Raw genomic sequence first — 25,776 nt, 5'->3', positions numbered from 1 at the left:
ATAGCTGGACTGGGGCTTCAGCTTGATATAATGGCTGAGTTTAAGTGGGTTTCCTTCTTACCCTGGAAGTGGGCTTTTGGAGATTATGGGTGAGAAACCACGGGTGGGTTTTCAGAGCTGATACCATACAAGGAGAGAAAAGGAGACATGTTGTTTTATAAATAGATCAGATTCCTCCCCACATCCCCCCCTCCCTTTCACTCACAATCCCCCTTCCCACAAGGGCCTGACCTGGGAAATCTCCATGTTTGGGAAGATGCCAAATTGGACTATAGCATTCCATTATAACACAGATCATTGTGCAAATCATATGCCCTGGATTGAGCTATGCTACAGGTCATATATTCTGCAATTCTGAAGTGAACACACAACACAAGGTTAGCTTATGGATAGGTGTTCATTTTTTTCTGTTCAACCAGCTTTATAAAAACAATTCCACCATATTTGTATAGGGATCAAAGGATGGTAGAGATAGTAAATTCTTTTAGTTCCCATTTGTGAATGGAGAATTGAGGGAGGATAGAAATTATTTCCTCTCAGCCTCACCTCGCTTACAGACTCAGCCTCCTGAGCACATGCAAACCCTTCAATTTGGTTCCCTCCTTCCCTCTTTTGCCAAGTTTTATCATTTCTAGTTTCACAAATTCTCATATATGTTCCTTTCTTTAGGCTCCCACAGGCACCACCCCGAGAGAGACCCTCTCTACTTTTAAACTGGGATTGTCAGCCTCGAATCTCATCCCCCTACAGTCCCTCTTCCTCTCTTGCTCTCTTAAGAAACCCCCAAAGTTGTATCCATTGTGCCTTAATCCATTGTAAGGAGAGGAAATGCTTCCCGCCCCCCCACAGGAAGGAAATTCTTTTTTCAGTAAGTCTTCCCCTAACTCACAATATACTCATCTCATTCTCTTTGAAGACGGCGGCTCCAGTTTCCTCCAGATGACAATACTCATCCTGTTGAGTAGGCCGAAGCTTCTGGGTTCCATTTTAGAAAACTAAGGACCCGCATCCACTCAGGGAATAAATGATTTAATTACTTCCCAGGTTTGCTGCCTTTGCAACAAACAAAACGAACTCAGTTTCTATATCTTCTTTTGTGCCAGAGGAAGGTTTTAAAGCAGGAAATTACATTGCATCATAGAGAGCCCATTTCAGGGTGCTTGTTTGGGCTCTCGAGGTACAATCAACTCATAAGTTGCACAATGTGCAGCCACGGGTATATGTGGCAGCAGGAATTCAGAATATGGTGTAGACCTAACCCAGTGGAAGTCAGTCAGTCAACAGACATTTATTAAGTGCTCCCTCTGCCCCGGGCATTGTGCCAGGCTCTGGGGGTACCAAGAAAGTCCAACGTACGGTCTGTCCCCTCGAATTCACATTCTACTGAGAAAGACAGCATGAGAACAACTGGATATGTACGAGCTCTCGATACCCAGGGTGCACACGGAGGGGATGGTTAGGGACAAAGAACTAGGAATTGGGGGGAGATGGAAGTTTTTTTTTTTTTTAACTGGGAAAAAGACTTCTGAAGATGGATGAGATTCGAGGCTGACAGTCCCAGAAAATGGTGGAGAGGGTCTCTCCCAGGCTGGCGCCCGTGGGAGCCTCGACAAGGGGCCAAATGTGAGACTCGGTGAAATGGCAAAACTTGATAAAGACTGGCTGTGAGGGGGGCACCAAGCTGAGGGAATGCATGTGCTCAGAGAGGAGACAAGAAAGGGGCACATCGTGTTTTCTGGGTCACAACTTGGTGAGGGAAATCTGCACTCAGAGAGGTTGCAAGTGGAGAAAATTATGTTCCATGTGGCATTCAGCACCGTGGTGGAAGCACTCCAGCCTCCTAGGCTGATAGCAGGTTAAATTTAGAAGTCCCAATTTGGGGACGAGAGAGAGAGACAGACACTGGGCTATGCACAGCTGTTCCAGGTTACACTTAGGAAGCTGAAAGCCTTCGGTCTCTTGCTGTCTGCCCTGGGCAGTCCTGACATTTCTCCAAGATGTCTGGGGAGAGAGTGTCAAAGCTTCATTCAGCACTTGGCTTCCAAACATAGCCCTACTTCAGTCTCAAAACTGCTTCTTTAGCGGTCATCCAATCTGGGGCTATTTAATGAAGTATAAAGAGAATAAACATAACTTCACAACACTTTTATTTCAGAAACATGAAAAAAAAAAGGTCAACTTGCTATTACAGAAACTGAGCATTAGTCAGTTAGAGATTGGGGTTCTTAGTAATCAGTGATGTTACAGATAAATAATGTCTGTGAAAAATGAAAATTCACCTTAATTAGAATGAGAGCATATCAAAGGTGGAAGTTCAGAGGCCGTCTAGCCCCAAAGCATGGATTCCTCCAAGACTATCCCTTGAAAAACGGTCCTCTGTGTATTATATTGACTCTCCCTTGCATGATCAGTCACAATAGGTGAAGACTACAAAGTCAGAAGGAAAACTCATATTCTGATCCAAAAAGAAGCAAGTTTCATTTAGTATTTTGGGAAGGCAGTTGTTTCTTGCCATCCTCAGATGCCCTAAAGTTTTTCAATGGCTCAGATACCTCTGTATTCATACACCTTTTTAAATTCCCCGTTAGGGGACATCTGCTACATCAGAATATGTTTCCACTGAGGTTGAGTGATGTTACAGAAACTCTATTATCTCACTTAGTTGGGGAATGGAGTCCTCTGGTAGATCAACAAATGGGTACCATATCATAAGACGTGGGTGAGCAATTTTTGAAAAGTTAAATAATATCAACAATTACTGAACTGCCTTTTAATGAGGCAGCATGGTTCAGCAAAAACAAAACAAAACAAAAAACAAAAAAAATCACAAGATTTGGAGCCAGAAAACAGAGGGGCAGTTAGGTAATGCAGTGGAGAGAGTGCTGGGCCTAGAGTCAGAATGATCTGAATTCAAATGTGACCTCAGACACGTACTAGCTGTGTGACCTTAGCCAAGTCACTTATCTGCCTCAGTTTCCTCATTTTAAAAATGGGGATAATAATAGTATATACCTCTCAGGGCTATCGTGAGGATGAAATGAAATAAAAATCACAAAGGATTTAGTACAATGCCTGCAACATAGTAGGCACTGTATACATTCTATTTATTATTCTATTGTATTATTATAAATTCTATTATCATTATTATTAGACCCAGAATTGAATCCAGGTTATAAGGTTTTTTCTTTGTGTGACCTAAGCAAGTCACTTAACATCTTGGAAGTTTTCTTGCCTATAAAATCGCACTCGCTTTCTCAGCTCTTCTAGCATTACATGGTATGGTTTTTCAGGATGTCCTTTAGTGTCTTTTTTGTGGCCCCAGGCCATCATTGTGAACATTAATTATTGCCCTATCAGCAAAGCATGGCAGCCTGACTTCACAGAATGCTAGACAACAGAGATGACTGAACAGAGGAAGATGTTTTGGGGAAATCAATTTAGTTTTTTCCACCACCCAGGATGGAACTAGAAAATAATCCCTAAGCCACATTATGGCTACTCAGGTCTCTCATAAACCAGGACAACTGTGGCTGGATTGGCTCTTCCCTTCCACCCCCCAAATCTCACGATTGGATTAGTTCCCTCTCTTACAGTATTCATAGAAGCGATTAAACTGTTCCATTGGGAGGAGCCTGCCACAGCGTCTGGCTGCCACAGTTGATGTGTTATGGTCTCTTTTTAATCAGACAGATGAAAGGTAGAATGTTTGAGTGTTTATAGCAGGCTTGGTGTCCTATTCCTGGCTCAGCCACTCGTCTTGTCGAGTGAGCATGTTAAAGTACTTAGGCTCTGCATGCCTCAGTTTCTTAATATATTAAATAGACATGTGAAGTTATCTCCTTTCTCCCTGTGGCCCACAGTCATTCATAGCTTTGGTATGAAATTTTAAAATTACTAACACTATTTAACCTCAAGAATATGATACTGGAAAATGAGATTTGAATACACCTATTGAGATTCCTCTCAGGCTAACTTGATTGTCATCAAAGGCGGGGACCATGTGCACTTTATCATTCTCAACAATGACTGATAACTACCATGTGCTCTCTTTGAGTAGAATATAGAGAATTCTAAGACCTGATCTCTACTGAGTATGCTATGTATTTGGGCAAGACAAGAGTATACAACTATCTCACTTATCAAGCCAATTTAACTATCTGGGACACTGCTGAGTGAAAGAGAAAGGGCTGAGCAGGTAAAATATTTCCCAACATTTTGCATAAAAGCTCATACAGAAGAATCTTTCAAGTGCTTATTGATTCTTACTTCAGACACAGTTCTGAAGCAAGCTTAAAAGCTGATTTTCAACTCAATTGATTTAACAAATATTTGGATGAAGCACTGTGGATACCAACATGAAATGAGAAGTTCTTTCCCTCCAGCCCAAATTCTACTTGGTGCAATTGAAGGGAGGGACATTATATGTAACCAGTTAAGCATAATGCAAAATAGGAAGTGATGGAGTTGATAGGGGAACCCAAACAATGGGTTCTACAAATTATGTGGAAAAAGGAGAGAGCATTTTAGCTTGGTCAGGGGGGAGAAAGGAGGGAAATCAGGGAAGTTTACAAGACATGGCCTCTGACCTGAGTCTTGAGGGGCAGTAAGAATTCTATAAGGTGGAGGTGAGGAGGGAGGGCATTCTAGACACAGCCAATGGCCTGTGCCAATGCAGGAAGGTGGGAGATAGATGAAAAATAGAATGCATAACCGCCAACGACATGAAATAGTGACAGAAGCTAGACAGTTAGCAGAGTGGTCATGGAAGTGAAGGAGCCAATTTGGCACAAGATCTATTAGCAATATAACTAACAGAATGTGGTAATGTTTAACAGAACAGTTATAGAGAAAGAGAAGGAAGAGACACAAATGACTACAAGTTTATGAACTTGGACGACTGGGTACACGAGGGTGCTGACGAATAAAAATAGAGAAGTTTAGAAATGGTAGAAGTTGAGGCCAGAAAGTGACAGTTTCAGTTTTGAACATGTTGAACTTGAGGTTGGAGTATATCCAGATTAAGTTCACCAGGAGGCTGGAGATAAAGGACTGGGTTTGGGAGAGAGGTGGGATGTATAAACTTGGGTGTCATCTGCATAGAGGCGATAAGTGAAGTAGAAGCTGAGGAAATCATCAAAAGAGAAGAGTGTGGAAGAGGAAAGAGCCTTGAGTAATGAGTCAAAAAAAGACTAAGAAGGCTCAGTCAGGTAAGCAGGCAGAGGTCCAAAAGAAAGCTGCATAAGGAATTCCAAGGGAGGAGAGAATATACAGGAAGAAAGAACTGAGAAAAAGCCATCTGACTTAGCACTGAAGGCATCACTTAAACTCTGAGCAGGTCATAAGGACTTGAGGAGTGAGAGGTGGGTGAAGAAGTAGATATAACCAGTGTAGACAACATTTTCTACCATTTTGGTCAATACTTTAAAGAGATGGATAGTCAAGAGGAGATCAGAGCAGGGAAGGAATCATTAGATAAGAATAAAGATTTGAAAAAGAGAATGATTAATAGGACAGTCTCTTCCAGGAAGCCCAAGGAAATGGGTTGTACAAGGGTACAAGAAGAGAGAAATTAACTTTGGCAACAACAGCTACTTTGCACTCAGACCAGAACAAGGGGAGAGCACTGGTAAAGAGGAGGTGTGGTGAGAAGATGAAGGAATTCTCACTAAAGGAGGAGGGAGAGGAAGTGGGGTTGGTTTAGAAAGTCTGGAACATTTCTTATAGGAAATGTTTACTGGCAAAATCAATCACAGAAGAGTAAAAAGTGACCAGGAACAGGGTCCAGTTAAGATTAGAGAATTTGAATTGGATGCAGATGTAGAAAGATCAGTTTCATGACTTTCTCCAGTATTAAGTTGCTCAGGATTAAGAGGAGTGGGAAGGCAACATGGTAGGAGTAACCCAGGATTGAAGATTAGCAGGCTATAAAATAGCCAAAGGACAAAGGGACAAGAGATTTAATGGGGGGAAAGATAATATACCTTGTTGAACAGCTTAACTATAAGGTTAAGACTTTAGGAAGGCAAGAAAATGAGTCCAGAAGAGGGTTGACAAATTAGAGAAGTAGAGAGGCACCAAAAGTTGAAGAGAAGACACATGGCAGATTTATGAGAAGTGGGCAGTAGGACAGATTAGAAAGGCAGGAAACATGATAGAACAGTGAAAGTGCAATGATCAAGGTAGATCAAGGATAGGGGTTGGGACAGAAAGGATAGGAGCCAGAGATGAACTCATCAAGAAAGAAGTGAAGAGGGGCAGCTAGGGGTGCAGTGGATAGAGAACCTGCCCTGAAGACAGAAGGACCCGAGTTCAAATCTGTTCTCAGACACAACACTTATTAGCGGTGTGACCCTGGGCAAGTCACTGAACCTCAACTGCCTCAGCAAAAAAAGGGAAGAGTGACCCAGAAGTCGATGGAAGATAGCAATAAGGATCCAGAGAGAGGGCAATATAGAAAGATGGACTGAATTCAAAGGGGTTGGTGACTGAGTGATGATGGCAAAAGGAAGTTCCGAAAGTGTCAGTGGGCGACAAGGGGCACATTCCCTCTTCCTCCTGTCCTTGAGTACAGGGAAGCTCGAGAAGCATAATCAACATTGGAGAAGGTGGCAAAGCAGGGGATAACAGTAACTAATATTTATATTGTGCTTTAAGATCTGCACAGCCCTGTATGTTATCTCATTTGATACTCACAATCCTGTGAAGACGACGCTATTATTATTATCTCCATTCTACAGAGGAGGAAATCAGAGTTTAAGTGACTTGCCTTGGGCCCAAAGTTAAAAAGCATCTTAGCTACGAATTGAAACCAGGTCTTCCTGATTTCAAGTTTAGTTCTCTTGCTTGTTGTACTACTTCAGATAGCTGGGTTTCCACAAATGCCAGAAGAGTGAAAGAGAAACAAATCTAGGAGGAAGGGAAATTTTAATAAAGGTGGGGGAACAGCATATTCCAGGACAGTGAAAGGGTGGGTAGAAAAAGAGAGGGATTGGGGAGAGCTAAATTGTGTAATGATACTGAGTAGTAACAAGAGAAGGGTTTTTGTTCTGGTAGATAAAACTTGGATTGAGCAGCAAGGGTATGGCTTGGCCAACTGTGGGACAATGGAGACACCAAGGATGGAAAAGCTCAGTTTCAGCTTCAATCTTGGTATGAAGGAATCTCCTGCCCACAGTGAACCCCAGAAGAAACCCTTCAGCTGATTAATGTAAAGGGTGCCATTGGTGTGGATGGTAATGGTAGCCTCAGCGGGTACCAGTTACACTTCAACTACTTTCCCTGTCAAACTGGCCTTTTTACTCTTCCTTGAGCACTTACTCCTTGCACTTCCTCGGACACTAATGCACACATGGACCCAGAGTAAGGAACCTAAATATCTAGCAAATTTGTGTACAATATCATTATACTGAAAAGTCTGCCATAACAAACACATTTCCAAACTCAGATTAGGGTTTCATTCAAGTTCCACATCCTTGATCTTCAGGAATCCTGCCTACATTCCCTGCTCTTTTCTCCAGAGGACTGACGAATTAGAAGGAAGGTAGAGAGACATGAACACTTTGATAAGAAAAAACAGAAAAAATTAATTAAACAAAAAAGTGACAACAGTCATGGGCTTATTTTGTTCAATGGCAAACTGTGCTCTTTAATAGACCCTAACTGATGGCACCATTTTGGGATTGTCTTTTGCCTTTCTTTGAAACTCCAGAACCTGGCACAGTCCTGGCACACAGTAGGTATTTAATAAATGCTTGTTGACTCAATTTGGCCACTATTATAGCACATAATGATGATCCTGAGTCACTAAGAAAAGCAAGCCACTCTAGTATCTTTGCTAAGAAAACTTCAAATGGGGGCATGAAGAGTTGGACATGATTGAGCTGACTGAATAACAACAATAAAGAAAAAGAAGCTTGTGGAAAGGGCAGAATTTTAAAAGTTCTAAGTTTAATTTCAAGGTCTTTACTTCAAATCATTTTAGTGCTGAGGATTTCTTTTATTGTTAATAATAGTTTTATTTTTCAAATACATGCAAAGAGTTTTCAACATTCGCCCTCACAAAACCGTGTTTCAAGCTTTTCTCCCCTATAACTCAATAACCCCCCCATACAGCAAGCAATCCAATATAAGTTAAGCATGTACAATTCTTCTATACATATTTCCACATTTATCATGCTGCACAAGAAAAATCAGATCAAAAAAAATGAGAAAGAAAAAGCAAGCAAACAACAACAAAAAAGGTGCAAATACATGTTGTGATCGTGGCTCTCCATCACAACTTGAGGATTCCTTTTTTTTTTTTTTTTTTTTTTTATATTTTACTCTTTTTTATTTTCAGAATACATACAAGATAGTTTTCAACATTCACCCTTACAAAACCTTGTGTTCCAAATTTTCTCCCTCCCTCCTCTCCACTCCCTCCCCCTAAACAGCAAGTAAGAGAATTTCTTTTTTAATGACAACAGTACCATCCAGATCACAACAGTTGCATTCTACAATTACATGGGTGTGGAGTACTCTCTCAGTTTGCAAGTGAGTTAAAATTGTTTTTTGTTTTTGTTTTTTAATAGGCTAAAGAACTTGAGGGATTCAGAAGCCTGGTATCCTGTAAACTCCCAGACATAATACAGAATTGATGTCCAGTTTACAGATGTCTGGCAGACAGCATGTGGTTGTGAGAACTCCTACTCAACTAGGAATTGAGATATTTGGACTCCAGTCCACGCTCAGTCAATGACTAGCTGTAAGACCTTAGTTCAGTCCTTCACTTTCCTTAGAGACTGAATTAAGATAGTCTTCAAGCTTTAAAGTCTTTAGGGTTTAAAATGCTATGATACCAGCTGCAGCCTTAGGAGGTTCAAAGAATGAATTGTTTCCTAGATTATGTCTATATGAAGTCAAGTCCAGAATAGAATCAAATATAGTGTTTGGACATTGGGATAAAGATGAAAATGCATTATTTCATAAATATTTTTTAACCCTAATAAAAGTTTTTTTTTTAAATTCACACGTGCTTCCTATCTCATTGTTCTTTTTTTTTTTCATTTTTTTAAACTCAAAAATTTGGTTTTATTATCAACTGTGTTGTATTTTAAGCCTTGAGTTAAGATTGAAAATAAAATGTCCAGATAGCAGTTGGATCAGCCTGTTCCCTGATGTTCACTGGCTGAAGGCCTCATGGGAGGTCAGTGGTGGAAATCACTAGATTTTTGATGTAATCGTGAATTTGGACCCTATGTTTGGCTGTTAGCAATAAAAATGAGTCCTCTTGAAGATATCTTAGGGTAGCTCTGATAAGCAAGGCTTTCTGCTGAGCTTGGTTGTGGGGTAGGTAAGTCAAGCATCATGTAAACATTAAAATTAAAGGTTTTAATGTGTCAATTGGGTGATCATATGGGAAAGAAAAAAAAAAGACATTCTTAAAGTTGAAAAGAAGACCAGGAGGCTCTTGCTGCTGTTCTATGTTGGGAGATAGCATGGAGGTTGCTATTCCACAGTGTCATAGTTACTTTCAAGACAAAATGTCACAGAGAGGAGGAGACAAAGTCAGCTTCTAATTTCAGTATGAAATCATTTCAGAGAAAGCTCCAAAAAGATTTAGGTCTATGGATCATAGACCTTAAATTGGAAGTTGCTCTTTAAAAGTCATGTAAGTCCAATCCCTTCAAACTACTGATAAGGAAACTCAGGCCCAAGGAGGTTAAGAGACAACACAGTTAGTTATCCCAAAGGTAGGACTGAAGTTGGGGCCTCTGACTGGAGCTAGTACTGTGCTTTCTGCATCAAGGTGGAGACCTATCCTTTGGTTGTTAGAAATAAATAGGCAGTTATTCCTCCTATTGGTATTGGTTTCTGGCTCTAGCTGTGTGATGTTGGGAAAGTCACTTCACTTTTCATAGATATGAGTTTTCCTTATCTCTACAAGGAAGGTTTGGATTAATGAGCCTCAAGATCTCATCAAAGTCTGAAGTGTCTAGGTGACCTTAAGTTCAGGTGTAGATAGAAGCAGAGGTACAATGAACTGTCCAAGGTTTTTTTTTTTTTTTTTTTTGCCTTCTCTCCAATCATTATTTCAGTCCTCTGGCTCCTCTTAAAGCTGGTGTGGGCATCAACAGGAAATAAACAGGAGTCATTTTTTTGATTCATGGCCCTTGCACTTAACCACATAGTCAGTACTTAATAAATGCTCATTTATCCATATACATTTTGGAAGGTCTAAAAAATTTACAAATGGATCATCAAAACACTATAGGGCCTAAGTCGGATTGTCCATGAATAGGCAGCTGATCTAAATAGGTTTAGGAGGTCTGTATGCTCATGGTAAGCATTTAGCAAACAATCAAAATAGTTACAGCATTAAATAGGTTTCATGTCAAAGGAATCAGAGATGAGAAGCCTGTTATAGTGAGCTGCTGAGATAAGTTTTATCTCATCACTTTTCCAACTTTTTTAACAAACTCAACTGGATTCTGGGTAGCTGTAAATGACATCACCTTGTTCTCTTCCTTCCACCCACTCTAGGCTTCCCAATTTGGCCATGAGAATGAACACTTGCTTTTCAAATGCAGAACGAATTAAGCTGAAAGGAAAATCAGTTGCTTTGAAGTTTGTGGCTCTCTCCAATTAATGTAAAAGGCAATGGAGGTGGAGAGGTCTATGTGGGATGGAGAAATGGGGGTGGAAAGGTGTGAACACTGCCGCCCCCCAAAAAACAAAACAAAGTCAGAAAACTTGAGTTTTTATCCTGACTGTGTCACAAATGAGGCAAGTCATTTGTACACTCTGGGCTTAACTGATATTCTGTTAAAAGAAGGAACTGAACCAAAGTCTCTTTCCAGCTCTCCAGCTTTTGTGATTCTTTGATCTTCCTATGGATTATTACCTTTCCTTGGGTCCTTCACAATTAGTTGAAGTCTATAGAAGTCTTTCTGACTAATGGTTTCAGATGTAGTAATAAAAAAAATACAGAAAATTACAAAGGAAACCAAAAATGAGTTAAAGGAAGATGGAAGTCGTTTTTTAACCCTGCATCCAAGTTCACAGAGCGCTGCTACTGACCTTCTGGTTTCTCACCGTGCAACAGCCACAAAAAGTATTTCTAATTCTGAGGAACCATGGCATTATTAAATCAATGCAGAATTATCTTGCCTCTCTGAAATATGGGAGAGGGAGCTCCAAGATCTTGCAGTCCTGACACTGGGATGGTAGTATCTATGTCAGAGGGATAGTACATTAATACTTTTTGATGCTGACCATCAGTCCCTACTAGACAGCTGGATGGCACAGTAGAAAAAGCATTGGATCTGGAATCAGGAAGAACTGAGTTCAAATCTAGTCTAGATGCCTCATTTTCTTCAACTAATATCTTCACGTTTAAGGACCAAATTGAGATGTTTGTAGAGTTTAACAGAGTGTCTGGCACAAAGTAGATGCTTATTGATGCTTGTTCCATTCCTTTCTCTGCAGACCTGACAGCCAAAGAGCAAATACTAACTATAAGATAGTCTGAGTTTTTCTGATCAAGTGTTTAATAAACTGCCCCCAAGAGCAGTCAAGCAAGAGGAAAAGAGAGCTCTCAGAACCACAGGCAACAGAATCCTTAAAGCCAAGTGAACAAGTGAAAACACAGATGTAAGAGGCAAGGAGGACGGAGGATATAAATCCAGTTTGAAGTGACTGATTTGAGTTTTAAAAAATGAATTTGGCTTTCCTTAATCTAGGCCTGGCTGAGCTAGAAGGCAGGTGCATCAAGCTACCCTGGGAAAAGATGTAGAACCTTTTGACATAGCTGATAAGTTTCTGTTCCCTGTCTAAAAAAAGGGGGGGAGGGGGAAGGGTTAGGAGTAATAGTAGATGGTGTGCATTACAGGAGCCTAAAAGAAAAATAAAACCCCAAAGCTAAAGTAACTCTGAAAACTCGAGAATATTTGTTGGTGATAGTTGATGCTATTAACTCAGCAATAGTTAACTCCCTTCTGCCAGATCCTACCTTGGAAGAAATGGAAAATTCAGCATGCAATTCTTTCCTGCCCCTTCCTTCTGCAACAGCTGGAGATCCTGGATGAAGATTACTAAGGGTGGGGCTGGGGAGAGGCTTTTGGAAAGGCAAGCTATGAACTCAGCTGTTCTCTTCCTGTAAGGCCAAGGACTTGAGCTAAAAGCAGACTCCCCATCCCTTAATAGTCTGAAATCTCCGTGCTGAGGACAGAGTGAGGCAAGTTGTCTTATCCCCAGGGATGCTGCATACCTTCCCTCAGCTTGGTCCAAAGCGGGGAGAGGAGGTAGGGAACAGGGGCAAAGGGTTTTCTCTTTGCAAGGGCTGGTTCTCTCCTTATGTAGGCCTCTGGGTGGCCTTGTTGCTCCTGAGTCACTCAGAAGTACTGTTAAAAGTGAGCAAAAGCCAGCTATGCTGGCTTCCCAATTGGAGGAACTGAGGAAGTTGCTGTGCAACAAGAGAAAAGAGTGTGAGGACCAGTCCCAACTGCTGAATGTGTGCTCTCTCCCAATTCAAATAAGGAGACAAGCAGACTGTTACTGTTCTGTGTGGGCTATATCTGTGGATGTGGAGATAAGGATAAAATAAAGGAGCCAAAAAAAGTAGAGAACCACAAAACAGCAGCAGAAAAATGGTTAGGAAAGAGACCTGCTGCTCTATATTGGCTTTTGGGACCAAGTCAATGCATTAGCAGCATCTGCAGCTAGAAAGCTAGTCAGGGAGGGCTGAGAACTCTGGCCTGGAACCCAAAGAAGTCTGATTTCTAGTTCCAACTCTGATCTGTTGTGTGACTTGGGGCACATCACCCTTGTCTCCATCCTCAGTCTCCTCATCTGTAAAACAAGGGGATTAAACTACCTACCTTTCAGTTCTGTAAGCTCTAAATGATTGTCAAGACTTAGAGGCCTAAATGGAAAAAGCTTTCTGTCAGCATCACCACAGGCTGAGGGCCCACACAGTCTGCAAGGCAACTGTTTTAAATGTCCGCTTTGGAGGGAACTAACAGAATGAGAGACCTGGGGGCCAGAGATTAATTTTGGTTTGGCCCGCTGCCTCCTCCCTTCCAAAAACTCTCTCTTTGCAGCTGGTCATCAAGGGTCGAAAACAATGCTGAGAATCTCCGGCCAGGACTGTGGAATGGATGGGTTTCTATTTTTAAGGCGACATCAGCTCGAACAATAGAGCAACTGCAGCCTGAGTGGCCCTGAGGCCCCAGAACCTGACCTCCTGTGGCATTCTGGAAAGTCTCAAAAGCCAGACTGCAGGAGATGTCAAAGGAAAGAAATTGGTTCAGACAATCTAAGGGCCTGGGACCAGGTGACTTCACTAGTCTTGTGGCCATCTTTGTCTAAAAGCCCTTAATAAACAACTATATTTGCATATAAGCTATTAAGAAGTGAATAAACTTGACCCTTACTACCTAAGAATTTATCATGTTACCTAACAAAAGGAAAGACATTAGCCCAAGAAGAAACATAATAAAGGCATTTGCTGAAGTTTCTATGGTTAATCAGGGGAGGCTTCACCAAGTTCAGTTTTTAGGAGCTGTCTGAATAATATTTTGTTGTTGTTGTTCTGTCATGTCTAACTCTAAATGACCCCGTTTGTTTTTGTTTTGTCTGTTCCTGGCAAAGATACTAGAGTAGTTTGCCACTTCCTTCTCCAGCTCATCTTACAGATGAGGAAACTGAAGCAAACAGGATGAAGTGACTTGTCCATGATCATACATGTGTCTGATGCCGAATTTAAACTCCTGACTCCAAGGCTGGCTCTCTATCCACTGCACCATGTACAAAGATGTATAAAACTTGGTCTAGTTAGAACAATGATGATAGCTCCCTTCCTTTAAGGTGGAATGACATTCTGGGGCAAGTGGCGGCAGAAGACTTGAGTTCAGTCCCCACCTCAAGACATTCACTATCTTTGTGTGACTCCAGATAATGCTCTTAATTGAACCTCAGTTTCCTCATCATTAACAGTGTCTATCTCACAAGGATATTAGGAGGATCAAATGAGATAAATGAAAAAAGATATTCTACAAAAGGTGCCAAATAAATGCCAGTTATTATGATCATCATGAACAGATTAGAGCAATGCTAATTAATTTACATTCTGTGTTCCCCAAAGTAAAAAGTTCACAAAAGATCCTTTATCTAGGATTGACTTAAATAAACATCTAGAGTGGTTCAGTACCCATAAGTGGGTGGTCATGGAGGAGATAGGGACTGACTGCTAGGTGGAAAATGTGACTCACCTACATATTTGCTATTTACATTTAGTTATCTTTCATAATATTAACAATTTTCCCCCCTATTCATCCTAAAGATAGCTTGTTGGAATTATGTGTTTGCTTAATGTCTCCCTCCCTTAGGTTGTGAGAATCTTGAGGGCAGGCACTGCCTTTTGCCTCTTTCTGTATTTCCAGGGTTTAGTGTAGTGCCCGGCATATAGTGGTGCTTAATATTTACTGAGTTGTAACAACAATTTCAGGTTGTGAAATCTGCATCCCTCTGATGTAAATCATAATCTTTGCATCATCTCACTAAACTTCTGTACCCAAAGAAAAAGCACCTGGTAGCCAATTATCTGGAAATGAACCTTGTGTCCCTAACATTTAGTATAGTATCTGGCACAAAGTAAGAGCTTTATAACTGTTTGGTGATTGATTAATGAGCTTCTCTAAAGCTAAATTGGTCCTTAGACAGCACAAATGTCAATAATTAAGTCCATCAATGAAGCATTTTCCTAATAAACTTCTATTTACTCTTCCCATTTGCCCTGCATGTATTTATACAGTCTTGTCTCTCCCATAAGAATGTAAGCACCTTGAGAAGAGGGACTACTGGGGCAGCTGGGTGGCGCAGGAAATAGAGTACCAGCCCTGAAGTCAGGAAGATCTGAGTTCAAATCTGGTCTCAGACACTTAACACTTCCTATCTGTGTGACCCTGGGCAAGTCACTTAACCCCAAGTGCCTTGGCAACAAAAAAACCAACCAAACAAAAAAAACAATCCAATAATAAAAAGAATAGGGACTAATTCATCCTTTGTATCTGTATCTGCATCACCTTGCTGGAGTAGACCATCACATAAAAACATGTGAATGATTGTGTGGAGGAAAAAACTCTCAGGAAGGAGGAAATTCCAAAAGGAAGCATGGAGGTTGGAAGCAGAACAAATACTTGAAAGGTGTGAACTATTTTGGGTCTCCTGGGGATTGCAGATAAAGAAATGGAAACTGAGTTAATGTGTTACCAGATATATAATAAAGCAGCTGCCCCTATAAGGCACTGAGACTAGACAGGACCTCATAGCTCTCTTTGGAGTCTCATAAAACAAGAAAATATTCAAGTGCATTTTTCCTCTTCTCCAGACTGGGAGCCAAGAGATTAAGAGAGTTTCTCTGTTATATATGGACACCTGTCCTGGAGAAATGAGAATGAGCCAGGCTCACTTCATATATCACTATGCTGCCATCTGAGACAACCACTCAAAGTGGTACAGCTTAAAAAAAAAAAAATCAAGTATTTACATCATTGTGGCAAAGTAGTTCGAGGCACTTCCCAGATCTTAAAACACTTCCCTTCCCCCAATCTCCATCTTGAACTATACAGTTAAGATAAACTAAGTAATTGTTCACAAGTACCTATCCAGCCAGAACTTGTAACTGTGTCAGACATATTGGATTAGGCCTACCTGTGAGAGTGGATTAAATATGCTTCAATAACATTCAGAACTATCCTCAATTACAAATAGCAAGTAGGATTCCAGGTGACAGGCCATTTCCCTTAAGTCAGAAAAGTAGCTTTTTCCTATGTAGAATTTTACTGATTCCTTCTTCCTGGTCATCTATAACAATCCCCCAACCATTCAGAGGGACTACTGGCCTAGATAATAATAATAATTATAGTTAACATGTATATGATGCTTACAATATGCCAAGTCCTGTGCTAAACTTTTTAACTATCTCATTTGTCCTCACAAACACCCTTTGAGAAGGCTGCTTTGATCACCCCCACAGTGTGAGGAAACTGGGGTAAATAGAAATTAACTGACTTGACCAAGGTTACCTGGCTAGTAAATATCTGGGGCTGGATTTGAACTCAGGCCTTCTAGATTCTTACCTCTCTTTCACTCCTTCCTATTCCCAAGCATCCTGAGGATTGTATTCTAGAAGTGAATGCAGTTATGTCCTCGGAGGTAGGATCCTCCATTCCTCTCCTACCCCCATCGCATCATTCTTATCAATCCCCAAAAAAGAAACATCCCAGTGGTACATTCTTTTAGTGCTCCCTGGCTTGGCAGCAAATAGATCAGGAATTATCTGTGAGAGTACAGATGATAGGGCCCTGTGGGGAGGTGTCACATGCCCCCGAGGTGGAGGATTAACATAAAGAATGTGAGGTCAGGGGTTGGGCCAAAGCAGCTTCTATTTATAAATAAGATCTTTGGAGGGTGTGAGGTGGGGGGGATAGGAGGGGTAAGTGAACAAATGGGCAAGTAGCCTGGCTTTGAGGGGACATCAGTGGGAAGAATGACAAGCAGAAAAGCCCTTGGTTCTTTTTTCCCCCCTTCTTATTAAAAAAAAAAAAAAAAACTGTTCCCACCAAGATGCACGATGAAAGGCCTTTTCACTACACAGCTTGGAGACAGGGGCTCTTATGGGTTTTGTAAGGTGGAACATGTCCAAACCTGAAGATGAAACATCCGTCCCTCTAGCTAATATCATAAACAATCCACTTCAGCACTTGCATATGAGTATAAAGAAATGGGATAATTCTTCAAAACAGAATATGAAAAAGTAGATGACAGGCTTCAAATTCTAAATTCCTAAAAAGAAGCTGGCTTCCTAATGAAAACAAAAGGATGGAGAGTCCCTAAACCATGGGTTATCAAGGATGACAGATAATCAACCACAAACACATAAGACTGTGGTGACAACTGGTGTAGGGAGGGAAGCGGAAGGAAGCCTTCTGAAACTCAAGGATGCCAGGCTAGGGTGCATAAAACTCCTACTCTCTTTAGCAAGTCAGATTGTTCTTGTTGAACCTTCATTACATTCCATTTCCTCTGCTGAGTTGAAAGAATCAAGATGATAGTATTGGCTGCAAGGTTACCATTTAATGTCATAAAACATTTTTATTCACATACTTTAAAACAGTTTTCCACTAACATGTAAGACACTCATGGATTTCTTTTTCTCTAGTCTAATGGCACAACCTTCTCAGACTGAATGCCCACAGGGAATCTTCTTCACCTCTTCCCCTTTGGCATCTCTTGCCACTCTTACCCATCCCCTCCCCACAAGAATTCTGGAGGAGTCTGATAAAACAACACATGTATAAGAGCCTGGGAAACTGAAATTAAAATATCCAGGCCTGCCTGAAAAATATTCTAGTGTGGGAAACAAACTCTTCCATAAAATAAAATTATGATCCAAGACACCATCAGATACAATTCTAGCACAAATAGGCCGTTCAAAGAATGATTATTAGATCAGGAAGAGGACTTAAAAGATCATATTCATGCTTGCACAGAACTTCCTCTGAAGATTAAGAAAGGATTACTCTTACTACCTTTGTCTACTTCAGTTCCTCAGTTCTGTAGAAAGGGTAGTTAATATATGTGAAGTTGTCTAGAATTCTCAATTCTAGTTTCTCTATCCAAGGACACCCATCTGGCACAGTGGTCCTCGAGGTTTGTTAAGAGTAGCTACCAAGGTCAATGAATCATGGAGATAAATGCTGGCCTTTCAATTAACTGGTTCCTCCAAGTTGAAGAAGAGATAGGAATGGAAACACACAGTGTCCCAGATCCTGCCTGAGCCCAGTGGAGATTGCTGGAGGTCAATAGTATAAGACAAATGGGCCACAGCCTTTTTTCAAAAAGTAACATAAATGAAGCAATGAAGCAATTTAATTCTTCATGTTCCCCCAACTTGACACAAATCTCTGGGGAATGAATGACTGGCCATCTAAAAATGGGACTCACCTACTACATGTTTGTGATGTCAACAGTCAAGTGGGAGGGAAGAAAAAACTAATGAGTCTGAGATAGGAGGAAGGAGATATGGAGTCTGGAGGGGGAATCGCCATCCTTTATGGAACTCTCTCTAAGGATTTCAAATACATAAACCAAGAAAGAAACAAAGCACTAGTAGGATATTACTATAATGTTTCACTGAGGAAAGGCAGATGAACCAAGTGTTTGCTCCTCACCTAACTTTATTTAAAGATACTGCTACATCTGCATCAGTTCTGATGTTTATTTTTAGTTGAAAATGAGTTTCTCCTTCTTTCTTTCTTTCTTTTTTTTTTTTTTGGCCGAGGCAATTGGGGTTGAATGACTTTCCCAGGGTCACACAGCTAGGAAGTGTTAAGTGTCTGAGGCCACATTTGAACTCAGATCCTCCTGACTTCAGGGCTGCTGCTCTATCCACTGTGCCAACTAGCTGCCCCCAGTTTCTCCTTTTTTCAACATGAAGGTACCCTGGGGGCACTTGGGAGGGCACATGTTCTGATCATCCCTCAAGTTGACCTGAGGCTGTGTGAATTTCTCCAGTCCGGCAGAAATCTTTTTTTCCTGACTAGAGACTGTAAATAACCCTCACACATTCTGTGCAGAAAGAGGCCAAATAGTTTAATAGAGAGGAAAAAAAAATAAAAAATAAGCATTCAGCATCTTCAGTTTAAAAAAAGGGGGAGCATGTGCCTTTTACACAGTTGGTACAAGACTTGTGTCTGAGAAGGAGGTGAGTGAGCATGCAGTCAGTCCCAGGAACAGAAAAAACGCCAGGATCCCTTCAGCTTCTCCATCCACCAAACCCTGGGGTCGACCTGCAAGGACGCAGCAGAACAAAGCAGTGACTCCCGTGTGGCCTACAGAGGGTTTATAAAACACTGACTTGTCTTTCTGACACAGGACTTCGCATTTGGAAATGTTCCTGTGATTTTGTACAGGAGTAGCAATAGAGATCTTCCAGGAAAACCACAGTTTGGGAAATGCATGCTATACCACAGGCCATCCACATGACCCTGGCTACCAATGGACAGCAAATATCTTTTAAGTATATATATATAAGTAAGACTGAGAAACTGACCTCTGAAGTCCTTACTTGCAAATTCTATGTTATAAAAGAAAGGACAGTCTTCCTTCCCTTTTATCTGTCACATGTGGAAAGGATAACACTAGCATCTAACTCAACTTGTTAAGATAAAGCATGATCACCAACAACAGACATAAAACCCAAAACTGCTATTTAAACTTGAGGTCTCTATAAAAATCTATAGAAAATTAAATAGGAAAAAAAGAATAAATACCCAGATCCTTAGTTTCTGCTTAATAATTAAAATAAAATTGAAATACAAGAGTTACTATTTCAATATACTTTTCCTGAATTTCCCTTTATATGCTACATTTTCATTCTATTTCCTTTTTTCAAAAAAATTATGATTAAAATCACATGAGGCCAGGGATAGGTACTTACGTGTTGGATGATCCAAAGCCAAATCCTGAAATAGAAATTAAAAGAATCAAGTCATTTGTTTTTTAAATCAGCCTGCAGTCCACAATTTTTTCCTTTCTATTTTTTCCCCTTTGAAAAAACTTTCCTCTTTAAAGCTGTCAATGAAGTATAGAATTAACATTGAAAAAATTTTCAGAAACTGACTTGAGTTTGGTAGAGGAGGACCACAAGATCAGATTTAGAGCTAGAAGGAAGCCTTGAGGTCATCTAGTTCAACATTCTCTTTTAACAGATGAGAAAACATAAACTCAGTGAGATTTAATCACTCAACCAATGTAACTCAGGGAGAAATAAGTGCCAAAGTCAAGATCTGAATGCAGATCCTCTGACTTCAAATGCTGTTCTCGTCACATTGTGTTATATTTAATGTTTTTTCTGAGTTATCCAGAGATGATGAGGTTCATGAAGAAAAAAATTCAAATCCTTTTTATTTTTTCAAGCAATAACAGAGCCCTCTTTAGGCCTCTGGTCCACTCTTCAATGTTCAATAATGTCATGCTTTCACGAAAAGCATCTTTTGTCCGGATTTTGTGTTCTCGATCTGCTAGACCAGACAAGGGACACTCCAATGAGATGCTTGCTTTGGTCTTCCCTCTAATCATCTGTGATGTGGACACTGGATGGAGAGAGCATTGGCTTCTTATGAGAAGTTGAGTTTTCGTCTTGGCTGTACATTAAATTTGTATGATTTTTTTTTGGGGGGGGCAGAGCTTATTAAGTCTGACCTCTGTGAGTTCTTCTGTATTACAAGGATATAACAAGTTTTACCTATCTAATCTACGATATGGTTTTATTGTGAGGCAAAAATGATACAACACATGAAAAAGTAGAGTGCTAAGCCAAACACTCTGTTCTCTTTGATTTTACTCTGAATTTCTGATTTCTGGATTATGTTTTGAAGAAAAACAACAATCTTTTATGTGACACCAATAGCATCATTTATCTCCTCTAATTTAAAGTGAGAAGATTGGGGTGGGATGGTGAAAAAAAGATATCCCTTCATTTGCCATTTTAATATTTTAAAAAAATCTTAAAAGTGAAAAACTATGGGGAAAGATTTAGATTCTAGCCCCTCATTTTCCCAGGGGGAGAAAGCATTTATCTGAGTGTTTTGGCACAAGAAAGGTCATCTTGAGAAATAGCAAGAACCATGATATTCGTGTGGTAAAGTGAATTGGTTTCCTACCTCCTCCACTTGATCCAAAACCAGAGAATCCACTGCTTTGTGTCCCAAAACCAGGAGTCTGTTGGGACAATGACCCAAAGGTGGGCGCATTTTGACTCGCAAGGGTGCCAAATGATGTGGTATTGTTACTGCTACCAAACCTGGGTTCCAAAGACAAAGCACATTAGCTTCAGTGACTGTGAGTTTTTGGAACTTTTTCCCACCAGCATTTGTCAGACTACTATGCTGTTGTCCAACAGACTCCTGAAAAAGGCAGGCTTTAACATAGCATTGGGGGGCTTTAGGGAGAATAAAAATTTAAGCAAAGTCACCCCAGTCTGGGTTATATTCCAAACAATGAAATCACTGATTATTTAAATACTGGGCAGATATCTCCAAAGCTTACATCCTTTCTTTTTCTTAAGCTAAAAAATGGTTTGCTCCTTATTTACCTGGCTTCATTTCTCTCTGCATTAGAACTCTGCTTACTCTATAATTATAATTTAACTCTGAAAGTTTAGTTTCTTTCCAAATAGAGATGTTTGTGATTCATCACTAAGAGAGAAGGCATTCACTTAAAAGACTTCTATTTTCAAGAGGGAGGATACATCCATTCATAATATCCTGGGAGAACTGGTCAGCATCAGGGGTACAATTTGTGGTAGTGATGCTACCTACCTCACTTGGGCTTTGGACAAACCACAATTCTGGCTTCGTTAGCAAAAAGTTCTAACCAACTGAGCTGTATGACTGCAATGAGGATTCTTAGGAAAAGCATTATACCCATCCTTCTACCATGGGAAAAAAAAAACAACAGAAAATGAACCAAAAGCACAGATTCCCAATCTGATTTATGTAGATGAAAGAATCATTAGGAGGGAATAATGCTTGTGAGAATTTTCTGAGAAACATTAGTCTCTATCAAACTTGCCTTCCTATTGCAATCTTTTCTCTACCTCAACACTTCTTTTTACGTCCAGGTTAAACATTCACGTCAAAGGGCACACTAATCTTAGTAATAGGGCTAAGAAGCTATGTGAATATAAAAATCTCACTTCAGCTTATATAGAACCAAAACCTAAACTCCAACACATATGAAGGTGGAGAAAAGGAGACAGTCAAGGGAATGAAAGACTTTCTTCACAATTCTGCCCAGAGCTAGCCCTGCTCTCATCTCTTCTCAAAAAATGTAAAGTATTAAACCCAAAGGAATTTTGGGGAAAGGGAAAAGGGATCCACAACACAAATTCACCAGAAATTGGACTTGTTAAATGAATCATTTCTATACTAGTCATGAAAGGAAATGGGTAAATTTAGTGATGCAGAAACTTGTGGTTAAACTGCCTTAACCATAAAGGTGTTGCAGTATATAATCATTCTAAGAGGAGAAAAACAAGTTTTGTTAAAACCACTGTCTGCCTCTTAATCAGCAGCTTGCTAGCTTCTCTCAAGCATGTGAGAGGAGAATTAAACCAGTTTCACAAGCATAGCTATCTTCTGTTTATTTATTTTTTTTCAGTCCAGGTAATCTCTATCATCTCAGGTCTCAAGACTTCACATTAGGATCTTAATGAGACCAAAGGCAAGAGTCCCACACTTGCTAAGTGAATATGGAAGAAATATGGTTTGCCACATAATATGAAACTTAAACCTGTATTGAAGCAAGTTGCCTTGAAAAAGTATACCTTTCCTCCGCCTAAATTTTGAGATTTACATCTATAGTGTTTCTCCTTAAGACCAATTATGAAGAAGAGGAATAGGAGATGTTTACTTCTAGAAATTAATATTCATTTAGAATGAGGAAACACAGTATTTACAAGATATATTTCCATTGAAGTAGTCAAGGTGAAGTTGCAGGACTTCTAAGACCACTGTCACTGTGGCATTGCCCCTGTGCATGAGACAATTAGGGCTCTCTCAAAGCTGAGCAATCAACTGAAAACCTGCTCAGTACGGTAAATGACTCATGAGAATCATGGAATTGGTAAACCCACTCTAGGGCCTGGAGTAGGAAAGGGAACAACAAAGTTCTCTTTGCTGAGAGACAAACAATTCAATGCAGAGCAGTCCCAAGAGACAAGGATCTGATGAGAATAATTTGTTCAGGAATGGAAGTTTTTGAAAATGGGGCAACAAAGATTATTAACATCCCTTAAAGGATTATTTTTTCTGTTTTCATCAATTTTATATGGGCAATGGGCCCCACTTTCTGTGTTGCTGAGTATAGATACAAATGATGGCCACACACATAATCAAAACAGTTAAGTTTAAAAAAAAAATACAATAAAAGGAAAGAAAAAGTCCAAAGTTTGTTCCTATTGGGGAACAGGAATCTTGGGGCTTGAAGGTACCATCTTACCATCTGTAAGGAATCTTGGGAGGAAGGGACTTCCATCTCAATATCAAGGATTGAGAAAATTCAGGAGATTTGTTTGCTTTTTCTTTTAAGTGGTGATAAACCACATGCCTTTTTCCCTGGTATGAATTTTTTGGTTTCCCTGCATCCCACTTCGAAGAACTTGCTTACCCAAATCCTCCAGCGCTGGCAGCTGCAGTCCCCTCTCCGAACACTTTGCCTCCCGTCGAGCCCAGAGGGCTTGTAAAGGCTGGGGCTGAACCGAATGCTGGCACCCCTCCAAACCCAGGGGATCCCCCAAAAGTAGGAGGGCTGCCAAACACTGGAGCAGCACCAAAGCCACCTGAGCAAAACAGAGGCAAAAAAAAACCAAACAAACAAAAAACCAAAAACAATAGAAAGGAGTTGGTTGGGTAGGCAGGAGAGGACATGGAAAAGAAAGGTAGGAATAGTAAAATGAAAAATTAAAGGAAAAAAAAGGGAAGAAAAAAAAGAAAAAGAAGTCAGAATTTTGGCTATATTACAAAGCCCTAAGACAGGGCCTGTATCCTCTCACTTTAGTATGGAAAAATATTTTTGTTGGAGTCTTTATTCCATGTAAATCATAAGTGTAAGCCTATAAGAGTCCACCAAGCTTGTCTGAGAGATATCTACATTTCCTCAAAGATAAGAAAGGTTTTATAATGAATAATCTTGTGAAACCAGATTCATCACCTGAGAGCATACTTGGTACATTTCAGATCCCTTCCTAGCTTATTCTTGGAGTTGCTGAAACTGCCCAATGAAAAGATATTCATTCACAGCAACTTCAATATCTCGAGTTTCCAATGAGATATAGATTTCATTACCTACTAGCATATAGGCAAGTCATAGATGACTGTGAAAATCCAACTTATAAAATTAGAGGCTTCAAATTGCCTATTGGGGAGAATCCACAAACTAGGTTACATTGGAAATGAAAGGAGATGCATAGCACTGGAGAACAGCCAGATGCTTTTTATTTATTTAAAGCATAATGGCTCTCACATCTCTCATCAGTGTCTCTCTCTTATTGCATAAGGGAGGTAGTGGTGGTGGGGGCAGGGAAAGGCCCTAAACACTTCTGTGATTGTGGCCAGGGAATTGTCCCATAGTTTTAAAAATCTACTCCTCCACATGAAGCTCATAGACTGTCTTTCTGAGAATAATGATACTAGATGAGCCCAGGGTAAAAATGAACAAGCATTGCCAAAATGATTCTAAGTCATCCAGTGTGTGCTCTTTAATTTTCCCTCTTATCTCATCTCCATTCTGCATCTGGCTAGAAAGATGGTGGTATGTATGCATGTGCTAACCAGAAAAGGTTCAAAAGAGGAACAGACAGATTATAAACATAGTCACTTCCACAGGTTGATGGGAAGGCAGGGCAGTCCCTTACTACTCACAACTAACCCTTCAGCTTTGTTGACTGTGTTTAAACATCTAAGAGATCTGTGTAGTCAATCCTATGATTTTATAAAAGGATGAAAACAGTGGCCATTGAAGGCAGTTGTTCAATTCATTTGGTAGAAAGAAACTGATGAGCTGTAAAATTGTAATAATAAAAATAATAAATAATAATGATAGCTAACATTTAGATAGTGCTTACTATATGCCAGACACTGTTTACAATGATTATTTCATTTGAGTGTCATAACAACTCTGTGAGAGGTTGATGCTATTATTATCTTCATTTTACGATTACAGAAACTGAGGTAAACAAAGGTTAAGTGATGTGCTCATGGGCACACAGTTAAGTATTTTCTCTACTGAGCTAACTAGCAGCTCCTCTTTAATAAGAATTGTAGTACTTTTTTTTTTTTTTCCTGAGGCCTGAGTGTTAAGTGTCTGAAACCACATTTGAAATCAGGTCCCCCTGACTTCAGGGTTGATGCTCTAACCACTGTACCACTTCAATGCCCAAGAATTGTAGTACTTTTGAGATTAATTATCCTACCCTCTCCATTTAAAGAAACTGAGGCCCACTGAGGTTAAAGCTTGTCTCCTTGCTATTCCTTTCATAAGACAGCCCATGTTGTGATAATACACATTTTCACTGTCCGAATCCTAAGCCTGGAATTCTCTCTCTTTCTCTTCATGTCTTTGCTTCCCTGCCTTCAATTCCCAGTTTAAAAATCACCTTTCTAGGAAAAGTTTTTCCCAATCTCCCTTAATGCTAACACTCTCCCTCTGTTGATTATTTCTAACTTATCCTGTATATATTTTATTTATATATTTTTTAAATATAGAAACATGCAAATTGGACCTTTCAGACTGAGTTCTTTGAAATCAGAAACTTTTTTTTTTTGGTCTTCATATCGTCAGCACTTAGCTAGCACACAGTAGGTACTTAATAAATGCTTGCTGACTTGATTTAAGTCAAATGTTAAGTTAATAAAAATAGCATAAAAGCAATCAAAGAAATGAATATTAAAGGAGACAGGGGAACCAATCTATTCCATAAATTAGAATATGGAGGCATTATTAAAAAAATAAAAATTAAACTATTTTTGTAGGAATCATTATGCAATCAAGAAAAATCATATAATGTGCAACAAGGGCCGTTAGTTACATTTTGATAGTAAACAATTATGTTATGATTCAATTACTTGCTTGTTTAAAATTTGTTGACAAAGAAGAACTTTGAAAATGCTTTTTTGCCAAAGTCATGTTTGGATTAACATTCTGCATTTTAATGCACTGAGTGAAATTCCAGTC

The 25,776-nt window shown here is 39.9% G+C and overlaps 1 protein-coding gene across 4 annotated transcripts in view; it reads right to left on the bottom strand.

Annotated features, from left to right (window-relative positions):
- Positions 1-7,975: 7,975 nt before the first annotated feature.
- NUP214 (nucleoporin 214) overlaps positions 7,976-25,776 on the bottom strand; it is a 115,570-nt gene continuing 97,769 nt past the window's right edge. For all 4 annotated transcript variants that reach the window (XM_051980212.1, XM_051980213.1, XM_051980215.1 and 1 more), the window contains 4 exons: positions 23,212-23,383; positions 20,706-20,845; positions 19,481-19,505; positions 7,976-18,830 (listed from right to left, as the gene is read on the bottom strand). In XM_051980212.1, the coding sequence (XP_051836172.1) occupies positions 18,797-18,830; positions 19,481-19,505; positions 20,706-20,845; positions 23,212-23,383 (371 nt within the window). In that variant the 3' untranslated portion in view covers positions 7,976-18,796. The remainder of the gene's footprint in view (positions 18,831-19,480; positions 19,506-20,705; positions 20,846-23,211; positions 23,384-25,776) is intronic.

The sequence above is a fragment of the Antechinus flavipes genome, chromosome 2 (assembly GCF_016432865.1).
Source record: "Antechinus flavipes isolate AdamAnt ecotype Samford, QLD, Australia chromosome 2, AdamAnt_v2, whole genome shotgun sequence".
NCBI lineage: Eukaryota > Metazoa > Chordata > Mammalia > Dasyuromorphia > Dasyuridae > Antechinus > Antechinus flavipes.
This window is presented reverse-complemented; position numbering and strand designations above follow the sequence as displayed.